The 25630-nt window shown below is 38.1% G+C and overlaps 2 protein-coding genes across 2 annotated transcripts; one reads left to right on the top strand and one right to left on the bottom strand.

The window, feature by feature from the left end:
• Window positions 1-268: 268 nt before the first annotated feature.
• Window positions 269-11725, bottom strand: LOC101860042 (bolA-like protein 3). Its single transcript, XM_005105891.3, has 4 exons — window positions 11491-11725; window positions 8538-8706; window positions 6148-6236; window positions 269-3741 (listed from the first exon to the last, which is right to left on the bottom strand). The coding sequence occupies exons 1-4, from the start codon at window positions 11521-11523 to the stop codon at window positions 3664-3666; spliced, it is 369 nt and encodes a 122-aa protein (XP_005105948.1). The 5' UTR covers window positions 11524-11725; the 3' UTR covers window positions 269-3663.
• A 236-nt stretch (window positions 11726-11961) lies between these two features.
• LOC101859808 (2,4-dienoyl-CoA reductase, mitochondrial) lies at window positions 11962-25152 on the top strand. The gene is made up of 7 exons (XM_005105890.3): window positions 11962-12361; window positions 16779-16990; window positions 17797-17854; window positions 18296-18530; window positions 20166-20338; window positions 20717-20863; window positions 23711-25152. Exons 1-7 carry the CDS (start codon window positions 12320-12322, stop codon window positions 23831-23833), a joined length of 990 nt encoding a protein of 329 aa, XP_005105947.1. The 5' UTR covers window positions 11962-12319; the 3' UTR covers window positions 23834-25152.
• The last annotated feature ends 478 nt before the right edge of the window (window positions 25153-25630 follow it).

Below are 25630 nucleotides of genomic sequence, written 5' to 3'. Positions count from 1 at the left end.
AAGAGTTTTACGGCACTTGCAACACAATAAGGTCATATACAAGTGCCGAATATTAGAGGCGTTACAAGTACAAGTGAGTAACAAACACAAAATCTAAATAGGAGGGGAGATAAGGATGATAAGATGTTTGATAGGAAAGAAAAAGCAAACCACACCAGAGCACCCACCAACCACCCACAACTAAAGTCCAATCTCCTGTCAGCTGACATTCACTATTGTCTTTCACATCCGTTTCGACAAAAGCAAAATGGCTTTCTAAAACATGGTGTGTGCTTACTTTAAAATACTTTATTCACCAAGACCTGGAATACAAAGTGTTAATGGGAGAATATGATGGTATAGACATGATTCAAACTACACTGTAATATCACCTCATGAGATCAAGATATAATAATAAAAACAAAAAGTAAAAAATCGTCATTATACGTGCCTAGCTCAAGAAGGTTTTTCTTTTTCTTTTTTGTTTTTTTCCCTGAATAAATGAAAAAAAAAGAAAAAAAGTTCCAGTTTGTCTCATGAATCAGAAACAAAGGGTTGGAGTGAGACCTTGGACAGGACTATTTTTCAATAGCTATATATTATTTTCTATGGGTCTTGGCATCTAAAAAAAAAGAGGACACAGTCAAATGACAAGTACCGGAACACTAGGATCTGAATAATATTGTCTACCTCTGAGATAGGTAAACTGACTACAACAGTGACAAAACATTATAATACATTAATATGAGGAAAACAATTTAATTTGAATGGCAAGTCTTCTTCCAACAACAAAAGTACAAAAATTGATAGAGGCATACTTCCATTTCATGTGTTATTGTCTGCTGCTGGATGGAAACCTTACACAAGGCAAGAGGAAAGGTATTTGGCTGCATACATATAATATTATAAAATATGATCAGAACTGTGCAAACTTAGAAAAAAAAGTTTCAGGTAGGATACATTAACTGTTTTGTTTATGCAACATGATTGATGACAGAAATTGATTGGTGCTTTATGGTCTATGCTCATATGCCTACCCATATAAGCATATATACAAAGCTAAAAAAATTATTGCAGTTGCAGAGATGCATGCAGTTTACAGTGAGTAAACAGAAAACAGAAACCATTCACCCTCATGACCAGATGAAGATAAGAGTATAACTGTAGTTCTGAAAAGAAATACAAAGAGCAGACCATTCCAGAGCACCCACTGTGTTGCTCATTATACGACTAGAAATGAGCTTGGTACCGGTACTTCTGAAAAAATTGTCCAAACAATTACTTGCATTTACCCCCTCCCCCCCCCACAATGAAAAACTAGGGAACAGGAACATTGGAATATTTAAATAAACTAAATTAAACCCCATGCATTCATCAATAATACAATATTCCCCTTATTGTATGGGCTTTGCACTCCTTTTAAAGAAGTTGGAAAGTTTTACTAAAATACTAAACCTCAGGTCTATGGTCAATCTTCTAAAGTTTGAAGATGAAGAAGCAAGCAGGAGAATAGAGAAAAAGAAAATTCCTCAAAAGATCAACCAAATTAAAAAATGTCTAAATCAGGAGACTCAAACCAAGGCAATTTTTTTAGTACTTTGGAGTGACACTTACTGAGCTAAAACAGGAATTTTTTTTTCATTAAATCCATTTAAAAAAAGTAAGACCATAAAGTAACAGTTGCTTGTGAGGTAATAGTTTGAAGATAATTTGTCTTTTAATTTTTTCTTTTGTAAGTGCTTTACGTGATTTCGCAACTGCCTAAGGTCACATGAGCTCGATAATAAGAGTGTAATTTGTAATACTAATTACTGAACACAGCCTAAAGTCATTTTTCAAACATGAAGGAATCGGTTCAGATGCATGTTATGCCGTTATCCAACCAGGATCTCTGCTTCATCAAGTTCTTTATGGCACATGAAACCTCATAATTTCATCTCATTTTCACTTTTTGATTTATTACGATAATTTTTATTGTCCATGCATAACAGAATATTCCGTTGCATTATTTCAATGCAAAAAAGAACACAAATGTGCTTTGGAACAACAACATAAAACTATTTCATGTACACAATATCTCATACATATGGTTTGGGAACTGGACAAGTTTTAGTGAACACATAATTAATAAAAAATACAGACCCCCCCCTTCCCCCACCCTCCATAATATATCAGATATTTCAGACATAAAAGATTAACTGAGAAAAAAAGCTGTGTGTATTCATTCTAGAATTTACAGTAGACTTGAACTACATGTCATTATTTACAAGTAGATCACAACAGTAGGTAGAGATGACAGAATCTTTTCAGATTTGTTTCTGTTTCCAGAACCATAAATTTGACATGTTATATCAACAGTTAGGCCCAAAAATCATAAAGCCAACTAAAACACTTGTATGCCTGGACACAGAGATGTACGATCACCGTTGCATATATATGCACACAAGCATACATGAACACACAAGCTTTTAAACACATGTCCACAAAAACAAACATAACTTTTACTCGTAGTACGTACATGATGTGAGAGTGTGACCTTGTGCCTCCATATATTACTCTGCTTCCTAAATATCATCACAGTGATTTTTCAACACAATTATCACACTGCCATTTTAAATTTGCAACTTACTTAGGGCACCATTATCAAGTCTGCTACCCTTCTATAAAAACAATCAAAAATGTTAACAATTTATTTGTCATGTACCAATGGAGTTCGTTTTCTTCTCTTTTTATACGTCTTCAATGTTTCTGAGACATAACCTAAAAACAGTTTTGTTTTTATGCTAGCACAAGCAAAAGGAGGCCATCTGAAAAAAACAACAACAACCCAAAACAAACAACTAGTCCAACGGAAATCCCAAATATGGCAAAGTTATGAGCGACAGCACCAGCCCTCTAACATCACAAAAATAACCTCATAAGAATGCTTCAATCTCACAGTGACTTCAATGATTAACTTAACACTGCAAAGGAAATTGAGCAGGTTGAAAAAATATGTAGAATATAAAAATAATAAAATGGGCAACAACAAATTCTGAGGGGAAAAAAAGGGATGGAGCATGCTGCATTCTGTTTCAATCTTTACTTGTGCGACTAAACCTTACATCTGGCTTATAACAAAAAGTGAGCCACATAATCAAACTTCTGCACGAAACTATTTAGCAGGCTCAAAAAGATGACTTCAATGAGACTAATTTTTACACTGGCAGCAAGAGACAATCATTAACGAAATTGTGAAAATGGTGGAGAAAGTCAGCTAATAAGGCCGATTCAATTTTTAAGAAATTGAATTAGTTTCAATACTAATGAGATGAAGTAAGTCCCCTTCAAAATAATTAAATTATAGAGATTGGGACTCTCACTCTCTTTGCTATAAGAAGGGAAAACTGCTTTCTACTCTCACCTTAGAAAGTAAATGGAGAATGGCATTCAAAACCTTTCCCATTTCAAGGGCAGCACATTTCCTAAAATGTGCTCATTAAAAAACAAAAAACGAAGTATAATTAGACATTGTGTGGTAAGTCCAAAGACAAAAAATCAACATCCCCACATTAGTAAAGAATAGTTAGTAAATGGGCAACAATGTTCCTGAATAATCTACAAAAAACAAAGGTGGCAAATATACATCCACATCAGGCAAAAACATCAGGTGTGTGGAGAGACTTGTGCGGGGCCAGTCCATCATTACGATGAATCAGAGTCAGAAGGCACTTTAGTAGTCAGTTGTAAGCCGTGCATAGCTTTAATCTCCTCCTTCAGAGCCTGGGGTAAGATGAAAAATTATCTTTTTTTCTGACACAGAATTTCGTATGCAAGTGAGTTTGGAGAAAGGACAAAATAGGAAATGCCTGAATGACGGTGTCTAGGTGCTTAACAGACTGCTATGTTGCAAGTGCCAAAGGAGACTTTGAGATGAAAAATAGGAATGAACAGGACAGTATATGCAGTTAGTCATGTTAACCTCAGGTCAGATGGGCCACATGGCCATAACCTAACATGTTACCTACACTGACCTTCTAGGAACATAATATTCCACTTCGAAAACAGAGCACTGTGTGTCCTGACATAAAACAAACAGATGCAGACTCAAAGGCTAATGTCCTAAAACTATACAAACCTTTGAAATTCACTGTGAAGTAGCTGACACTGACAAAGAAAACTACTCAAACACAGGTCCACGATAATAGAAAAGGCATACAAGACAACTCAGCCATATCTAAATCTATAGTAATAATAATAATAATAGATAGCATTTGTATAGCGCATATCCCCGCTCAACAGCAGGCTACCTCTCATTTATGACCTGAGATAGTACTCTTGGAAGTGAAATAAAGGACGATAAAATCAGATCCCGGGTGTGATTCAATGATGTTGTTTGAAAAATTTACAAAGTCAAAGATAGAGAATCTGGGCCACCATGTACTCAGGTGAAGTTTTGACCATCACTTGAAGACAAGATGGACGTACAGCTGGCCCTTTTAAACATCCCCCCGTCCCCCCCCACTTTCAATTCACTGGTCTAAGACGGGGAAAAGTCTGAATGCCTGATTTGGATTTTTTCTCTGTCTGCCTTCTAATTCTATTTTGGACAGGTTCGGCTGTACATGCAAAAGGGCTGTAAGGTTAAAAGGGCACAATTCTAAGCAGATGCTAATAAAGAGATCAGTCCCCAATCCTCAATTTTCAACACATTCCAGTCAAGTTTGAAATTAAATCACATCTTGTTGACAATGGAAATATTGCCAAAAATTGAAAATTAAGTTTTAGAAATTATTTTTGATTTGTGCATCCCTCTATTTCAGATGAGTATAACTATCAATACAGTAGTCTCTGAGTAAGATCCCACCGCTTACGGTCCCAGTTCGCCTAAGATCCTTCTGTTTTGGAAAAACATAATTTTTACTATAAAGGTCAGCCCTAAGATCCCTCTCTGACCCGTACTGAAGGAGCTACATTCAGGTAAGATTTCACTTTTCAGGTCATAATTTAGTTGGGGGTATTTTTTTTGGGGGGGGGGGGGGGGGGGAGAGTTTAGAAAAAAAGAAAAAAGAATAAGAAACCTGGGTGCGCTCAGCTGATCAACCAAGTAGCGAAAATGTGCTATCATTGTACAGTCCATCGCCTTTATGGATTATCCACTCTCATGAATGTGATCACACATCTGTTGCAAACCTCGGTAAGCGGTTACAATGTTTGCCCAAGACGGGTTTGCTCCAAGGTAGTGTGAACTCGTTGACGTGCTTCTTTCCCCGATCACCTGAGCCGTCCACTTGATCTTACATCATATACTAGGTGGGGAGGGCCTACCCGTGTCATTGCGTAATGTGGTCATCTGTTGGCAGTGAGCCTGCCTTTCATTCTTTAAAAAAATTATTTGGTGTGGTGTGGTCACAACACAATGATTTATGATTCATCATGACATGGGCGGGGAACTCCGTCAGAGATGAAAACAATAATTTTTGGTGGGGGGCCATTGCCTGAAGGCAACTGGTTCCCACCTGACAGAGTATTTTTTTAGAAAGCCCCACCCCCAACTCCCAAACCCATACAAAAAAAAGGAAAAACCGACTTCTTAAAAGAACTTTCAGTGCCCAGTAATCACGTCAGTTCGTTTTAAAGTAAGGGGAGATCACAGAACAAATTTGGGCCTGACCATGAGTTACACTGAAATTTTCTCCCTGGCCGTTCGGCTAAGATCTCGGTTCACCAAAGATCCCGCATTTTCCTTGCTCCCGAGCACCAGGATCTTAGGCGGAGACTACTGTATCATATTTTGAGATGGGACAAAGGACATGTCGGAACAAATACAATATTTGCCTTTACTTTTAGAGTAAAAGTTATATTATATAAAGCACATTTCAAAAGAAAACGATTAGCAACTCATTCTTGTCCGTGCAGCCTTAGGAATCCATTGTACATCCAAAAAAGTTTTTATGGTATATATATATACTCAAAGATTATATACCGGTACTATCAAATAGGTCACTCCTCCGTTTGATATACAAAAAAAAGTCCCCAAAGTGCTAGTGGCAATATTATTCTAAGAAAGAGGGGTATCTTGTATAAAAAGAGTAGGAGCATACATACTAATCCAAAACAACCTCTATGAGAGAAATAGAACAAAATTCAGAAATCTCAGCAATGTAGTATGATTATAATATTAATTACCTCATTGACCATCCTGTGTTGCTGCACAGTTCTCTTGCCCTCAAACTCTGGAGTTTCGATGAGGATCTGATACATAGCACCACAACCACCTGAGGGAAAAACGATTCATTCATGGAGTGCCTCCTCAGTCATTGGTACTTCTTAAGATGTACAGAAGAGTAATCTAGTCTATTCTCAAGCCAAAGGTTTAAAAAAAATGTTAAGCTTAAAGTAATTTCATCATCATCATCACCAAGAGCCAGATCAGCATCAGAAATCAGCGATTATGGATGTCCATTCATTCCTTTGCTTGGATGCTCTTAAAAAAGCTACATTACCCCAGTAGGTTCTCTAAGTAGATTGCTCTGGGCACACCCCAGCCTCATTTGTCTTCAATTTTGCCAGTGAGAGCGAGAAGATCAAGAGCTTTATGTCAATTCAGGTGTTCCCAAAACTCCCTTGTTTTTATCAGTGAGTGTCCCATGTGGGCTTCATCAAGTACTACCTTATTCGATTTCTTTTCCTTCCAAGATATTCTCAACAGTCTCCTAAGAAACAACATTTCTGTTGCTTCTATTATATTTTCATGGTCTTCAGTGATTATCCAGCATTCACAGCCATTTAGAAAGGTTGACTATAAAAAGCATTTCCGAACTTTCATTTTGATAGTCATTGAGGAGATGTTAATTAATTATTATGATTAAAATTTACATTATTTCAATATTAATCAACTTGATTGTCCCCAATTCATTTCTCTGACTTTCCACATAGTATTGCACTACAGTCGAACCTCTCTAAGTCACAATTTCCTGGACTGTGAAGAAGAGATACTAAAGTGAGGTTGACGTTGATGTTGAAACAACAAAAATGAAGGCTTGACAATTAGAACAAAAAGTTAACGGAAAAGCACAAAATGGCCCTACAGCAAAATAAGACATAAAAAAAGAGCCACAGTACATTCTCTAACTATGCTTGTGACAAAGTATGGACTTGTAGGTTTATAGTATGGGAAACATTTCATTCAAACCAGATAATTAATTGAGCAATAGCAAAACAAACATTTTAAAATTACAATTACCTATAGGCATCAGTGCAAATGTAATAAAATCTAGCACGTAGCACATATCAAACACGCACATAGTGAAACGCACAAAAATAGTAAATATAGATTTTCAGGTCCCGAATTTGTAATTTTAAAATACATGTACCGTTGACTACAGATAGGTTAATGATACCTGGGAAGTGAAAAAAGATCAACTCATATATGTGTTTTAACTTAATCGTTGTGACCATGAAATCAAGAGAGACATACAAAATCTGTTCATGTGATGCTCATTTTAATTTTAGGACTGTAACCAAAGTGGCAACGACAGGGGGCGGTTATCAAACAACAATTATTTACCTCTTTAATCACAGCGCACTCATGTGCAAGTCTGTGTGCATGTATAAGAAAGAGAGTGACAAGGGAGAAAGACATATATAGAGAACGACGGGGTGTGGGGGGGATGTGCAAACGTCTACTGGCAGCAAAACTAACAATACTATCAGAACGTAGGCGAAAAACTCATGCTCTCACTGCAGCTGATTACATTGTATTTTTGAGTATGTAAAAACTATCGTTTTCAGCTATTTTGTTTATTCTCAAAATGCACAATGTAAGTTTGAAATAAACTTCAGATCACAGCAAAAACGTACATATTAGACAGGTATGTCTTGGACATAGTTTTTTTAGAGTGAACATATAAACAGGGACTCAGGATTTCAGATAGAGCGTTACAGCTAGGAATACTTTTTCAGTAGAGTATGTTATCGAGCAGTAATTTATTATCTTGCAGCACACCATACCCTAACCCTTTGGGCTTGAGAGGAAGGGAAGTACAAAAGACATAGTGGACGTCCCACACATACCTGCTCAATGCTCTCCCCCCAGTTTCATTGAGGTACAATGTAGGCTATTGAATGTTGACCAGCTCTACATGACTGTACTTTTTAGTTAAATCATTTGTGTCAAAACTGATGCGAAACATCTGACGATACACAAGGAAAAAAATTAATTTAGCCGTTGCATACTTGCAGCACGGAATAAAAGAATCACTTGAAACAACTCAAGTGCATTTGATGCAAATTTGGGATGAACTCAACATTAGTGTTGGTTCTAAATAAATGACTTCATATGAAAGAGAAAAGGCCCTGGGACCTGAGACAAAGATCAACTTAACCAATGATCAACTCAAGTGACTTCGACATAAAGCAGAGTCAACTGTATTTCCTTTGCATTTAAAATACGTAACATAGCAAAAATATAAAATATTTCTGCCTCCTGCCGATTTTGTTAAGTGTGTGCTAGACTGTTTATACATCAATATGTTTCAGAATTTTTTTTAAAAATGGCGAGCGAATAAGAAAACTACCTGAGACGTCTGCAACCTGTATATGGGTTGCATTAGGAAAACTTTCCTGCAGTTTGGAGATAATTTTCTGTTCACCAACAGTAAGATCGCTGATTCCTGGACCTTCCCCGTTGGACATGTGGCGTGCTCTGAAACGTGACGCTATTGGAGCTTGAAGTGTTCTCCACATCTAATCAAAGAAATTAACAAAAAAAGATTATAAAGAACAGGAGACAGCCTCTAACAAAAAGTTGTTCTGTGGCACTGACCTGTGGAATCAGACACAAAGAAGTTGATTGGTACAATGATTATATAATATTATAAAGGCCACTATACCATGACAACAAAAAGGAAAATTTCATGCTCTTGAATTTATCATTATGATGGGTGTAGAAATGGTTTTATAATATATCAAACATCACTACAACAGGACCATTAGATTCATCTTGTCCCAATAACTGTTTACTGTTTTGAATTTATGCTCATGATTTATAAAAGCATACTCATGCTAACATGAGGAAAAATACACCAATCCAAACTTTCCTCAGGCACTGACATACCTTATATATATACCTAAACAAGACATTTTAGAGATGTCTATGAGCTGAAACACAAATAAATGTAATTCTTGGCTGCACAAAAGCAACCTAGGAAGCCTATTAAAAACAATAGTATTTGAATAAATTAAAAGGTGGGACAGACCTAGCAGTAGAAGCACAGTGAGAATATATACTCAAGGTTGCAACCTTTTTATCTGACCATCATGGCTCAAAAGGAAGAATTATAATGGAAAAGAAAGTTGTAGCATAATATAATCTCTATTTAAAAGAGAACAACATTATATTTAGCACCAAGTGTATACAGACCCGGTAACCGGGAACAAAGTCACAAGTATACAGATCCGGTAGGGGAACTCTTTTGTGATTTCGGAAAGTTTCAGCGCCCAGACCCGGTAGTGTGTGTGTGTGTGTGTGTGAGAGAGAGAGACGGAGAGAGAGAGAGAGAGAGAGAGAGAGAGAGAGAGAGAGATAGAGAGTGAGAGAGAAAGAGAGAGAGAGAGAAAGAGAGAGAGAAAGAGAGAGAGCAGGGGGAAGTGCTAGCAAAATGTATGACATGATGCCCCAGTTGGCAGGAGGGAACGAGAGAAAGATAGAGTGGGAAATAAGTGGGGAGAAAGAAAGACAGAGACAAACAAAGAAAAAGAGAATGCGAGCGATACACAGAGACAGAGGAAAGAGAGAGAGAGAGAGAGAGAGAGAGAGAGAGAGAGAGAGAGAGAGAGAGACAGACAGACAGACAGACAGACAGACAGACAGACAGACAGAGAAATAGAGAGGGTACTGCTCGATTGAAATTATGACGTTCTTTTCTTCAAATTGTGATTCCTCCAACTCCAAAACGGAGGAAAAACGATCGTTCGTCGAAAAGACATATCCGCAATCTTCATTTAGATTTAGATCCAGGCTAGCCTTGAAACTAGATCAATGTCTGTCTGTCTAGATCTACCCTGTGCCAAGAGGGCGCTGAAACTTTCCAAAATCACAAAATAGTTCCCCTACCGGGTCTGTATATTTTGTGACTTTGTTCCCGGTTACCGGGTCAGTATACACTCCCTATTAAGTAGCATGCAGAGACAATGACAGTGCAAATCAGCACTCATGGGCATGAGAGACCTAAACAGTGTAAAAAGAAGAAGGCTGAGGACGACTCATCACTCTAACTCAATGTTTGGGATTGTGTTGAAAGACTCAAAAAGGTTTGGATATAAATTGTTTGGGGGGGGGGGGGCAAATAAAATTTTTTCCAGGATTTTTTGCAAGTTAGATCTAGATTAGATCTAGAAACAGATGATATCAGTGAAATCCCAACATCCAATACTTTCTGTGATAGACGCTCAAAACCTAAACGATTTTTATAAAAAGGGCGGAAACGAAAAACTCGGGTGAGAATATACTCATTGCCAAAATCTATTAGGGCCTACCATGGGCCATGGGAGAATTTAAAAACAAAGTTGAACAATTGGGTCAAGGAAAAGAAAGCACAGTGGCTATTCTCACCCCGAATGAGAATAAAAAATACAATCGATCTTTCACTCTCAATCCAGGTGAGACTTACCTGTGTTGGCTATTCTCATCCGGTGTGAAACAACACCTGTTTTTCCTAATTTCTGAATGTCTATCGGTGTGGATGATCAAATTGACAAAATTAAAAAAAGAAAAATTTAACGATGTTATAGAAGCACAAAAGTTAACTATTACTAAGTAACTAATTAGGTCGTCTGCAAAGATGCTACCGCTATTTCACTTTTCAAATCGAGCGAAACTACATCGGTCGCCATTTTGTTCGGCCCGAAAGTTGTCGTTACTCCTTCTCTCTCTCTTCTTACTTTCTCCCCCCCCCCCCCCCCCCCGCAGACAAAATTGCACGCTTTCAACACAAAAGCGCTAAAATATTTGTTTACACTGGTATCAAGGTGAACATACACCGGGTGAGACACTCAGAATAGCTAAAAGGCTCACCCTCTCACCCTGGGTGAGACACCTACAACTGCGCTATTGTCACCCCAGGTGAAAATAGCGTTGGCCCGAGGCCAAGGAAAAACTAAGTAGAACACTCGGATTGAAATGCCCTGAGAAGACTTCCGGAACGAGCGAACATTATAAGACAGAGTAGAATAGAAGAGGGATAGGGGTAGGATAAGGATAGATATCTTGGTCTCTTCTTTATAAATAATTAATTGAATTAGTGTTTGTTGGGGGTGGTTGCTCCTTTAAGTCCTTCCAATGCCCTCTATCATAGACTCTGCTATGCCAAGGAAACATGGGTGTTGGGTTCATACACACTCACATTTGGAGATTGTTATTGTGTTAATGAATGTAAGCCAACGTGTCGCAAGTCGCATCTCTATCTAGATTCTCTAGTACTATGACATCATAATAATGAATGAATGTGATGTGAGTAATGAACGACGTACCCTTGAGGCTATCCGGTACGTGAGGCTTGCCATGGTTGACTGACTGAATGACGGAATTAAATAACAAATCACAGTGGCAATATCGACAGATCGGGGGGTAAACACTCAAAAGACGATAAAATCATCAAGAGAATGAGTGGTCAAATCTGTATATTCGCAACTCAATAGAAGTTTGTTGTCGTCGAAAAACAAGGTTGCTTTCAGGCTCAGGCCAGTCCTTTATGAAACTGAAAAGTGAAAGTAGGAAGGGGGGTAATGAGGAAGTATGGGGGATAGTTCATTGGTTTAAACAATAATATTTCATAAGGTTTATGGAAAAATGAATAATTCTAGTACAATTAAATATGATTAAATAAATTTCATTTTTAATCTACCTTTTAGTATACATAAAGGTATTATGCTTTTTGTAGGCTCAACAATGTTTCATATCAATAAACAATACCTTCTCCCGCCACATACAAAACAACGATGGCTTGCTGCTAGGTGAAGTTGCGGACTTGGGAATCTTACAACGAGCAGCCTTAGTTTTTCCAAACTCATCAGCTAAAATTTGTGAAGTCTAGATCTAGATCTGTGCATCTTTTAGATGAAGTTTCTGTTTGTTTTATTAATTCTTTCTGAATTTCACTCACTTGGTTGTACGAAGCTTTGGTCTTTTCTATCTGTAACGATCCAGTCCAGTCCAAGGACCATGAAATTATTGGCCTAGAGTTCTTGAATAAAAAGTGAACTTTGAACCTCTCAAAGTACTGTTCAATCAGACTGGCATCTGATCATACATTGTCCCTAGCAAAAACTGTCTATTCCACTTCTGATCTTCGACTAAACAATGATGGCTGGAAATGGAAACTACGTTTTGAGAACATCTAGAGTAAGTGTCTAGATAATTTTACTCAAATCAAAATCAATTCTATTGTTAATATTATTGTTTTTTATATTGATGTTATATATGACCGTGTTTCTTCTTCTTCTTCTCCTCCTCCTCCTCCTCCTCCTCCTCCTCCTCCCCGTCCTACCCCTTCTCCCCCTCCCCCTCCTCCTCCCCTCCCCTCCTCCTCCTCCTCCCCCTCCTCCCCCTCCCCCTCCTCCTCCCCCTTCTCCTCCTCCTCCTCCTCCTCTTCCTTTTCCTTTTCTCCTTCTTCTTCTTCCTCTTCTTCTTCCTCTTCTTCTTCTCATTATCAACATTTGTATTATGATAATCATTAGCATTATTTATTTATTAATTTATTATTTAATTGATGGTTTTTTTTCTTAAAATTATCACTAATACTGCCCTTAATCCATAAACGTGAACTATAGATAAAAATAGACGGTAACATAAATGATGACACGGGGGGGGGGGGTGATGAGAAGGGGTGGGGGGAGGCAATTACAGCGAATTACAGGCGATTTCCATGTTGAGAACCATAGATATGGGGTACATAGAAGCGGAACCAATAAATTGGCAAAAAGATATTATTAATCCGAATACAGGAAAAAGAGGCTAAAACAGCACCTGGACATGGATGACTGGTGCCTCTATAAAAATAAATCATTGATGGTCTGGTCTGGTCTAGATAATCTACGTGTCAGGAAATCCAGAATTACACCTCTGTCAATACTGTCATTGAAAAGCTCACTCTTTAAAATTGTATTTAAAATGGACCTAGATTCCAAATTTAGCTCCTAGGCCTACTGACCACTTTTTCTTCATCAATGTATTTTGTGATTAATCATTATGATTATAATGGTCTGTCTTAGGTCTATAGACTCTAGATCTAGACTCAACTATAGTAGATATCTGAATTACAAGATCATCTAGATTTTAGACTTACATTGTTACTAGATTCTAGATCTAGTTCACTTTCGTCTGTCCGTGTTAAAAAAAAAATTCATTGATCTAGATCTACAGACACCTCTACAGACTTACAAAGCCTGCTCTACTCTGGCGTTGACCATGCTGGGTGCGATCTGTCGATTTGCGCGATCCATCGATCGCGCAGTGCATTTGGTTGATCGAGGAAACGTGCGACAATCCATCGATTGTTTGCGCATTCTATTGATCAGCGGATAGCGCAGCCCTTTATGTTGATCCGTTTGGTTGCCTGAGTTTTTTTGTTTGTTTTTTTGTCGTCCAGAGTAATTTAGTCTCACTCTCCAAAGTCAAACAGAAACTGAATGGATGGAAGTAAAACTGGAAGTCAGGGTTACAATAACTTACTAGATCTAGATACATCACAGTAACGGAAGTTGAAATCAGGGTTATAGGTCGGTGAGTATCACTCCAAACACTTATTCAATATGGAGCGGTTCACAGCGATAATGGAGAAAGAAGGGCAGTTATCGTCTAAAAATCCTGGGTCTGCATTACTGACCAAAGAGAAGTTTGACATGATTGTTAAAAATTTGAAGCATCCAAATGTTCCTAGATGAACATGCCAGGCATTGGTTTGGTTGACGTTATTGTGGTCCCAAACGAAAAAAGTTCCATGCCAATTGCGTAGGACTAAAAACTCAGCGACAACGTAAAGAAGGCGCCCACAGTTAGTTGGGCTCGAGGTGCTCTTGTTCAATGAAACAATAAAGAAGACAATACTTGTATATAATACATTTTTAATCAATACACAACAATTTATCACAAACTATTAAATCTTGACCGTATTTGGAATACCACGTGAAGTACTCAGTCAATCGAATCCGTCCAAATAGTGAGTGCAGGTGCTCGATTTAACGTCGTGTCAATTTATCTGCCTCACTCAACCGTCAACATTTAAGTTCAACACACAACTCTTCTTGGAAGCAACACAACAGGACGCTCGAAGACTGACATGCTCAGTAAAACAATTTTTTTTTCTTTTTTATTCATTTCACCATCATAGTTTATCGACAGAATGCACAGTAAGTATATATATTTAATGGATCGACGAAAAGGGCTGCGCGATCCGCTGATCAACAGAATGCTCAATAATCGATGGATTGTCGTGCGTTTCCTCGATCAACCAAATGCGCTGTACGATCGATGGATCGCGCAAATCGACAGATCGCGCCCAACAACCAGGTGACAAGGACATGATGTGGTTAGTTGAGGGAGGCATTGCACTGGAGCGAAATGCTCACAGCTAAAGGGATTTGAAAACAACAAACAACATGAAATACAGTACAGTCGAACCTGCCCTGACGGCCACCTCTATAAGACGACCACCTGTACAAACGGCAACTTTCCATTTCCCCCCTTGCGTTTTTTCTATATAATTTAAGTGTGTAAAATGAGCACATGTCCAATGCGGCCGCGCCCACCATATTTCAACTCACAATGTAACCCCATTCACCCCAAGCAATAACACCCGTATTAGACGGTCACCTTTGTGACTCTATTCATTATAATGTTTTGTCATAAAAAAATTGTGCATTTGCCCCTGGCGTTGTGGGCAAGCCGTCATAATCAAATCACCTGTCTTTGTTTTTAGGTAGTCCCTCCAACCGATCATGTTGCGTAGGCCCCTCCCACTGTTGACCAATAGGTCCTGTAACAAATTTTCAGCTGCTGGTGAGGTAATCGTGTGATCCCTCATGACCCATAAGCCCCGCCTAGAACTCATACTCAAATCGTAAGTGAGATGAGAGGTCACTGTTTACCCATTCTGTAACAAAATAACAATGGACGTCAACATGAACTTGTGACAGAAGCGTTGCTCGTTCTCTGAATGGTTGTGACCAATATATATGTGTCTGTTTTACCATAGCACTCGGTCCTCTTTGTCTGACACATTTCGTTTTATTGTCAAAAGAAGCGAAAACAACAACAACAACTACAACAACAATAACAACAACAATATTCCAGCTGTCTTCTGTTGGGACCTCAGAAAAGAAGGGTTTGTTTTCTTCATCTTGATCAGTCCTGCCTAAGACGGCCACCTGTCTTATAACAGCCTCTTTTCTCCTTGGCAATGGGCGGCCGTCTTACACAGGTTTGACTGTATATATATATCTTATTTTAACCATTCCACAGTCAGACGAAAGTGAACAAGCTATCTAGGGCCACATCATTTGTCAGACTGCAGAGATTTAATGATAACTTGCAACATTAAACAAACTTTTACAATAAGAAATTGGCTATCTAGTACAGTTAAAATGAATTTTCGGTTAGTTTTTAATTAATTTTTTTAAAGAATGATTAAAAACTTCATGGCTTCCTGGACCTGGCATTTTAAGTCTGTGGGATTGTTTTCTGTAACTCTAAAACTGCAGTAGGCCTGTAGAGTTGAAATCTGAAATTACTGGACATCATGAAGTAATCTTCCTCTGCTTCTCTTGAACCAACCTGCCCTGAGCCTTACCTTTTTTTCTTATTGTCTTCCAAAATATTCCCTTTAATTTTAACTTTGAAAATTACTAAACAAGATAAATATTGATCGGTGATAAATCATCAAATGACTTTTGTAGAAATGTGACTTCCTTTTGTTCACCTATTTTCTTAGAATTCCTGAAGTTGTGTAAACAACAAGCTTTAGAATGAACAGAATAAAAGAGAAAACTAAGTACTATCAACACGCCACCCTATGTTAGTTAGTGATTATTACACAACAATAATTCATTGAACAGACCAACTTACTTGCATTTGGCTCGATTTAACAGCCTGTGCTACTATTTTATTTTGAAAAGAAATGAAGTACTGTAATAAAAAAAATTTCTATAGTAGAGTGTTTTACGGCGCTCGCAACTGCATAAGGTCATATGAGCGCCAAGGAGTGGGTGTCAACAGAGAAGTCTTTACCGGGAATCAGACTTAGACTGCTCACTTCTCTAGCTTCAACAGCACAAGGTGTGCTTTGACTACCAAGGCACCCCTAAATACCAGGTCACAAGAGAGTGACAAACATACAAAAGAAGTAGAGGAAAAGACAATAGTAAGGATCAGGAAAGAAAAAGCAGCAGTTCCCTGTCGTAGATCAGGCATAGTTATGAGCGTGACATGAGTCAGCCCATTTACAATTCTACAATGCTTGAACGAGAAATGTCCCCTTCTTTGGGAATGGCCTAAAGACACTTCAGTCAGTGGCACTGCCCCGGGGGGAATGTAATAAACTGAATATATATTTTGTAACCTTGTGTTAGGGTCTACTGAAAATATTTGTTAAATGGGTCAGCTTAAGAGAAAGATATATGATTTTTTAGCGGACAATAATGATTGAGGAGTAGGCTTGTGTTTTCAAGGATAGAAATTTGTGCTGATGTGTATTATTAAATTTTGCTGGAAAAATTCAGACCATACTCTGTGGGCTGCAATTACATGTATTTTTATTTTGAAGATGGTCTATGGCCTTCATCGCTCCATTTGGACTGGTCAGCCCCTGAAAAAGCTGGAACAAGCCAAGTTTTTCCCACCTGTCCAAACCCCAATGCTTCCTGAGGGAACCTTCAACAACAAACTGGCTTTTATCACTGGAGGCGCAACAGGCCTGGGAAAAGGTTTGGCGCAAAACTTGTCACAGCTGGGTGCAAAGGTCGTTATAGCCAGCAGGTGAGGGTAGTAAGTTTATTAAGTAGTAGTTATCCTGTGTGTATTTGATTTGCCTGAGCAGGATGCAAAGTACATTCGAACCTGCATTAATGTAAACCTGTGTTAAACGGGAACCTGTCATAATGGGATCTCCCCACTCCCTCCTTGATAAGTTCCTCTTCTGTAAAATGGTAACCTGTCTAACACAGAAACTGAAAGAAAATGCTTTACTCACTGAGACCCGATTTGAAACAAGACTATCAAGTTTGGTTCCATCGGCTCTAAACAACGCTACTGTATTTTCTACAAAGTTGGCGTTGGCTCTAAGCATTATGCCAGGTGTGGAAGGGTAGTATGGGTACGATTTAGGGATAGATGTTTTCCCATCTCTATGTGAACCCTTACCGGTGCAGATGGTCAGGGTGGTGTGGGTATGAGTGGAATAAAGGGTAGAATATGATGGTTACTGAGACTATAAAATTTGATCAGTTGTGTGTGCTGTTTCCTGTAGCCAAGATGTGATCCTTTAGTTTGTATATAGTATGGAGAATGTTTTCATTGCCTACGACTACAGTCCAATAGATGTTTGTGTTCGTCAGTCCCTTAGTTCCCTGTCTGTTGTCCTCTTGAGAACTGCTGTGAAATAAGTTTGCCTCTTGCGCTTTATTAAATAAGGGGTGGAACAAAATCATTTTGGACCCAAAGAAGAGGACAGTGGTTATGAGCAGAAAAGAAAATTTGCGTTTGAACTACCTGTGCAAAAGTTTTTGAATTTTGCTTTTTATTATCCGAGTGATGGAAAAAATGAATATCCTTGTGTTTCTCAGGAGCCTGGAGAGACTGCAGGAAACAGCTGAAGAAGTTTCTAAAGCTACAGGGAATGAGGTTAGCAGTGTTTGAAACAACCCATTACTCTGTAGACTCTTACAAGGTTTGAATAGAATATAACACTCATAAATTATAGTAAAAATGTTAGTATGTTTGTGCAGTGTATCTGTGTGTCTGGGTGGGTGTTTTTGTCTGAGCAGATGTGATTTGTAATCTATGTGTGCACATGCCCTCAAGAACATGGTATGTAATTTAGTTGCTACTATCAGCCTAACAGTCGCTAACAAACAAGGCTGATTTTGTTTTAAAAATCAAGGTCTATTATGTAACACTAGCTGGACCCCTTTTCTACAAAAGGAATGAGCGTGCTTTAACATCAACTGAAAGTCATTGGCCTACTATATTTACACTCTACTGGAAAGAAGCAATAAATCTTGAGAGATTATTTCCTTTTTAGTGTCAATGAGATTTATATATTTTTCCTTGTGTGTTTGTTAGGTGGGCCACTACAGACTTGATGTGCGAGACCCTGAAGCTATCAAGGAAGTCTTTGATCAGATGGAATCACAGTATGGATTGCCAGACATTGTAGTAAACAATGCTGCTGGAAACTTTATCACTCCAGCGGAGCGATTGTCTGCAAATGCCTTCACAACTGTCATCAATATTGTCCTCAATGGAACAGCTTATATCACGCTTGATGTTGGCAAGCGCCTAATCAAGGCTGGCAAAGGTTTGTCATCTTTCATAACATGGATAATTAGGTACCTAAAACTAAATTTTCAGATTAGCTGTATGCCAAATGTATCTGTTCCATACGAAAGGCATACGTCTCCTGAGAATCTTGGTACCATTCTTTCACCTTTCAGTTAACTTTTAAGAAAATGGCAGCTGTTGTTTTAGCAAATTGATAAAATATTGCAAAGGTGCAGACCGTCTGCAACCCCATGTTTGACAGATAATAGAAGAGTAGCAAGTGCACCGTAATCACAATAACATAAATTTGAAGCCTAACTTTTTTCTGGACTGAGATCATTGCAAATCAGTATTTTATTGCCTCAAATAGGATGGTCTGTCGTTATTTCGACAAAAACACAGAGCGTTATCCCGGCCGGCTCCTGTGGCAAGCGAATTGACTCTATACTGTAGTGTACTGAGTGCTCCCCACATGGGAGGTCACATGCTTTCGGAGTTTTGCCGAAGGATTCATGCAAAATAATTCCAAGCTGATGATTTTAAAATAGAAAATGAACTGATCTTTCTATTGGTACCTTTTTTGAGCCAGTATTTTTACATATTCTCTGCTCATAATGATGTGTGAAAACTTTGACTGTTTTTTTTAAGGCTTTCTACTTAAACGCCAACGGCCAAAAATATACTGCGGGAAAGCCCGTTTCAAAGCTCTATAGTTCTCTGCCAATGAAAAGAAGGTATTTAATCATCAGTCTTTCTTTGAAGCATTTGAATGCATAAGTGTTAATTTTTTAACTGGACGACCAGGCATTCAAAAGGCCAGCGATTATCCAGCTCCAAATACTCGGATAAATAAACAACTTACACCATTGTAACGAGGAAAAGCTGGACCTTTTCAAGGTCTACAGCATTTGGTGTTTTACAGCGAAAGAGCAAAGAAACAACAATCGGAATTATACAGAGTTCACCGAAGGCCGCGTTAATTGATTTTTGCTTTGATATCTGATATCTTGTGCTGTGGTAACACTAACCTAACAATAAATCATGGCTGTTGCTAAAACAAACAAAAAATAATTTTAAAAGAAGAGTAGGTCCTGGTTTGATTGCTAACCCTGTATAGCAAGGTAACCAGAATTCAGCCTTTTAAAAATTACAGTGACAGCATAAGAAATGTAATGAGAGACCAAAATTAACCGGCTTTTACGAAGCATTTATCTATTCAGTCTTAAATATGTATATTCATGAATAAATGGAAAGATTCCTTTTTGTGCTCGTAAAAGATGTGTCTTGGAATTTGAAAAAATCGAACAATAAAAAATGTGAATAGTATTGATGTAGTATGCTGTAACAACATAAAAAAGCATTGTGCTTTCTCTTGACACCGTTAACTTTTCTTTTAAAGCTTTCTCTTGTTTGTGGCTATGTATCAGAAGTTCAAAATGAATCGCTTATGAAAAGCAACTGATCCCCTGATGCATAATCAGGGTACTGAAACTACAAGAGAGTTCATACTTACATAAAAGAGCAGTTTGAACTCAAGTCTGTCCATGGGTATGAGGAAAAAGCTCTGTCTTTGCCTGTAACTCTTGATGTACTTCAGAATTTTATCTTATCTTATCTTATCTTATGTACTGCGGAATCTTTTGTAATGATGTATGAAATATTCTACATTCAGGTGCGACATTCCTGGCTGTGTCTGCTGACTATGCTGACTCTGGTTCGGGATTCGTTCTGCACAGCGCTTGTGCCAAGGCTGGTGTGGAGGCATTGACTCGATCTCTTGCTGCAGAGTGGGCGCGGTATGGCATGAGGTTCAACGTTATTGCTCCAGGCCCGATCGAGACTAAGGTATTTTTTATTTCTTATAATTATCATAGATTCTATTTACTAAGGTCTACTGGGTTGCACTCTTCCTTGCAATGTCCCAATTTGATCTGAAAACCATTTTTTCAAACTCTTCTAAATGAGATGTTTGTCTCTTTATTGACACAGGACTGAAAGGAAAGCAACTTTCTGAGACCGTAGGAATGTTAATACGATGCAGAGGAGAAATGATGACTATTGAATCCTTCAATTAAAATGGCTTATAGATACCGATTGTTTGGATGTTTAAAGACAAAAGCTTTGACTTACAGGGACCCTTATATGTTTAATTAAACGAGAAAGAACAGATGTCTAATGTTCAGTTTGCTTACTTTCTAATAACTATTTTCCATTATGTTACAGGGAGCTTTCAGTCGATTGGACCCTACTGGGCAGTTCATGAGTAGGTTCATAGGGAAAATCCCAGTGGGTCGTATTGGAGAAGTAGGAGAGTTTACAAATTTGGCATCTTATTTGCTCAGTGACTACGCCAGCTGGGTTAATGGCCAGGTAAGCAAAGTTCTCCTTTACATTGACCGATCTCTGCTCTGTATTGACTCTAACCTTACATCCTATTTTGTTCCTTGAATATAGTCAGCAAATAAAATTTTTATACGACTTTTGTGTAATTACGAGGGATGTCCAGAAAGTAGTACCGTTTTAAAACAAGTATAAAAGAAATCATTTTCCTAATCAAAACAATTTATTTTTTAATACCTCATATATATATGACTACTTTTCCACGTAGTCACCAGAACTGTTGAGGCATTTGTCATAGCATGAGACGCGCTTTTGAATGCCCTCATCATAGAAAGCTGCCGCCTGCGATGTCAGCCAATGTCCAGTCTCTCTTGTGAGATCAGCGTTTGAGTCGATGTCCTGCCCGGCCAAAAACTTTTTCGAATGCAGGAACAGGTGAAAGTCACTCAGAGCCAGGTCTGGGCTTTACGATTGGTGCTTCAACTGTTCCCATCCGAAGGAGGCGATCAGGTTTTGGGTCTGTGCAGACTTGTGAGGAGTTGCATTGTCGTGAAGTAGAACAACATCGCCGCTAAGCGTTTCGCGTCTTTCTCTCCCCCCCACCCTCTCTGTCTCTCTCTCACCCTCTTTCTACCACCTTCTGTCTCTCTCTCTCTCCCTCCCCTCCCCCTCTCTCTCTCTCTCTCTCTATCTCTCTCTCTCTCTCTCTCTCTCTCTCTCTCTCTCTCTCTCTCCCTCTTTCTTTTTCTCTCTCCTCTATCTCTCTCTCCAAAACTATATGCTTTAGATAATATCTCTTAGAGGGGATGGAGATGGATTAGCCTCACAATATGCCCACCGTGATGTGGATGCACAAACAAAGAACTCTAGACTTTCCTGGAGACAGTAAGAGAGAGCAGCCCAGGATGATGATGAATAGAGAGATCAGATCTTAATGATGTCCCATGCTTCAAAATGGGCCAAAGGTGGACATGGATAAGAAAATATGAAAATATGTTTTAAAATCCATTTTAAAAAAAAACTTTGACGAAAGACTAAAAATAGTAACATTTTCATTATCAAAGGAAATCAGGAGCAAATTGACAACAAGCACTAGAAATATGCATTTTTTATTTAAATTGTATGCTGAGCTCGCAGAAACCTATGGGAAAGATTATATAGCAGCCACCAACTGGGTGGCATGCTCCTTGTGTAGTTTGTACCACTGGCGTCAAGTGGTGGTATTGCGGGACAAATTTACATTAGTTTAATAGGGACCAAACAGATCAGACAACGGATGGCAGTGCAAAGGTGCAAATACTATGTTTATATAGAGGCGTTCCTTATCGTACATAGGCAGAACCTGGCAGTAAAGCGAGGTGGTATAACGAGGTTTGACTATTTAATTTTGGTTTTTACTGAAATATGGAAAAAATGAGCTTTTTCCAAGAACACCAGCTGCTACCCCTTTGCCTGAATTTGTGTATTATTATTTTTTTCTTCCTATTTTACCTACTGGTAAAAGGGGTGGGGGGTGGAGCAAAGATGCAGAGGTACACGTAAGAGCATGTCATTTCCTTCTTCCGTCCTCATCTCCCACCCCACTTTAAACGTCAAGAAGCCTTGCAATCTATGTTGAAAGGAGTCTGGTACTGTCTGTCAAAGGCAATCATTTGTATTGCTGCGTTGAAGAAAAGAAAATGGACTATTAAAGGTGTTGCAACTTCCTACGAAGACAGGGGAGATCATTTTGGCAAATTAAACTTGTAATTCCTCAGACTGAATTGTTCCCCTTTGCATTCAGAGTTACAAAGCTGTAGGCCTATTTCGGCCCGAGGACTGGTGTCAACTTTACTTTTTGGGAATTTTTTGCAAAGAAAATCATGTGATTAAGGATTACATTATTTGTGAAGTTCCAGCCAAACTTGTATAAAAGACTATCAGACTTCAGATGAGAACATTTCACAGATACGTTAGTGTACTAACCTACAAGTGTCTTACTTACTTTTTTTGTATGTGTCGTTTGGCATATGAGGCACGCATCATGGTGAAATCAAGTGCTCGTCAAAATAATGAAATCGAGGAAACCTGCTTTTTGTTTGGCCGTATTGGGCTTTTTTTTTTCGAATTTGCTTTTTTTGGTTCATTATCTTTTATTTCCAGGTAAAATCGCATTCCTGCTTTGATTTTACTGAAAAACATTGATCAAAGGCATGAAAAACGTAAATTTACAGTTAACAAGGGCTCTCAATCTTTGCAAATTACCGAAATTTGGCTGTAATTTTTTTTTTTTGCTAAGATTTACTCTGACACGAGGCAACCCTTACTTCTTTCAATTGCAAATATCTCTACTTCTATGCAATAAAGATGGGCTTTTTTTCATCAAAAGCGAGACAAATACATAAGCTTTAAGATCATACTAATAACTCCACATGCCCCCAAATTTTCAAGCGTCGTATTCCACCGTCACACAACACATGTTATATATATGTAAAAGGCTCAATACCTTTTATGTCCATTTAATAACTCATTTCTGTGTGGATTTTACCTAAAAACATTGATGAAAGGCACAAAAAATGTACATTTCCAGTTTCCAAGGACTCTCAGGGTATGAAAGTTACCAAACTTTGGCGGCCTTTTTCTCGCTTATTTTACCTCTGAAAACAGGCGACCCTGACCTCCTTCAATCGTAAATATTCCGACTTCTATTCAGCATAGATGGATATTTCTTTCACTAAATGAACAGGCTTTAAGATTATACCAATAACCCCACCATATGCCCATTAATTGACGAGTGCATGATTCCGCCTTGTCGTGACACATAGTATTTATATACTAAACATTTTGCTTTCTTTCAAATCCAAACATTCTCTCTTTTCTTTTCTACAAATATTACAGATCGTTCGTCTGAATGGGGGTGAGTACCCGTGCTCCTCGGGCATGTTCACTGGACTGTCAGAGGTCACTAACGAGCAGTGGGATGCACTCCAGGCCATGATCAAGACAGTGAAAGGATCATAGTATTTTTAAAAAGGAAATAGCCAAGATACAGAGGTTTCAAAATAGATGACTCTACCCCTTGAAGGGTTGTGCTTTGCAGCTGAATAAGTCATGCTTAACACTTTTCAAACTGTACATTGTTGCAAGGATTACTTCAATCTAAGGCGCACTTCTATACACATATATTCATATATGTGCTCATAGTCACAGGTGCCTATGTACACACATATATGTACGTTGGTATATTCCATCCTTATCATAAAATTGTTCTTCATGGGCCTTGTAATTTCGAAAACACCGATCTAGTTGTTAAGTGTTTTAAAGTTTTCTTGTAGCTTTCTTTCTTTGTTCATGAGAGTTTACGTCTGCCAGCATAAATTGGTATTGATTTTTGTGGGACTAATTAGTGTAGGGTAGTAACCTTTTAATACGTTTTCAATAAGTTATTCCACAGGAAAGTATAACTGGCTATCAGTGCACAAGTATTAAAGTGAACAAATGGGTCTTTTAAAGTTTGGGGGGTTCGAACAATGTCAGAATGCAGAGGTAAAGAATGAGTAGGATGACTTGAGAAGTGGAAGACTAAGAAAAAAAAGTAATGAATGAAGAAGTGAACACAGCACAACCTACCTCCAAGCAATGTCATCTGCTCTACTTTGTATATTTCTTTCATTTCTACTTTTTTTTCTCTCTTTTTTGTTGTTGAGATTTTTCATTACTTTATTTTGGCTTTTTTTTTTTTTCTTTTATTCCTGTATTATAGGGAAAATTCCTTTTCAAAGCCTATTTTTGTTACCTTATGAACTGTAGGCAGAACTAAACATGACAATAGTGACATAATTACTCAAGCATCGTGTTCGAAGAATGAACTGCTAAGGATGTTCTCATGTCTGACGACAAAGGTGACAACAAATCTGTGATTGTCTTTTTACTTATGTGTTAAAATGGTCAATAAAAGTGTTCAATGTAACACTCTAGAATTTCTTCCCAGAAGTAGTAGTGAAATATAAATGCCATTGTTGTAACTGAATGCCTATAGGTAATCATGAAATAGTGCCTTTGTTGGGAGTAGAAACGAGACAGAGATTTTATGAATGTGTTCAATGTAAGGCACTTTTTTTTAAGCTTGTGTCTTTGGCAATGTTCTGAGTAGATATAAGTTTATGGATGAGTCTTGTTGTATGCGTCCTTTCGGAGTTGAGCTCCTTGAAAAACATTTGGTTTTTTACCTATAAATCCGTATATATATATAATATAAAAACAATGTTTTGTCTGTAAATAGTTTATTACTATCCATGCATCAAGTTCTTGGAGATTAATAAATTGTTTTTTCTAATTAACATTTTCTTTAGTTCGATTTATCTGGGTCTATGTAATATCCCAAAACACGGTCTGACAGGTTTTGTTAACCCTATCCGTACGTCGTGTTTTATTATGGTATTCATACGACGTGGGGAACTCTGTGCCACCACTTTCCAAAGAGGAAATTTACTCGTTAAACTGATCCGTACGCTTTGCATAGCCGTCTGTCAAAATGATTTTTTAAGAAATACTGAAAGTTTGAAAGAGATCTTCGAATTAAAAGTATTCTAAAATATGAAGAATACAACCCCAGGGGTACAAAATGACCCCAGGTCGTACGGATAGGGTTAATGTAGATGTGGGAAGAAGAGCTTGTGAAGGCTTGTTCTGTCTACTTATCAATTGGTCTTATCTGTTTGTGTGTCCATATATCTATATAATATGTGTATCTATATCTGTGTCCATATTTCTCTCTACTCTCTTTTCTTTGCTCTCTATCAATAGGTACATGTAGTC

The sequence above is a fragment of the Aplysia californica genome, unplaced genomic scaffold, assembly GCF_000002075.1.
Source record: "Aplysia californica isolate F4 #8 unplaced genomic scaffold, AplCal3.0 scaffold00500, whole genome shotgun sequence".
NCBI lineage: Eukaryota > Metazoa > Mollusca > Gastropoda > Aplysiida > Aplysiidae > Aplysia > Aplysia californica.
The sequence above is the reverse complement of the archived record's forward strand: the minus strand, read 5'-3'. Positions and strand labels throughout refer to the sequence as shown.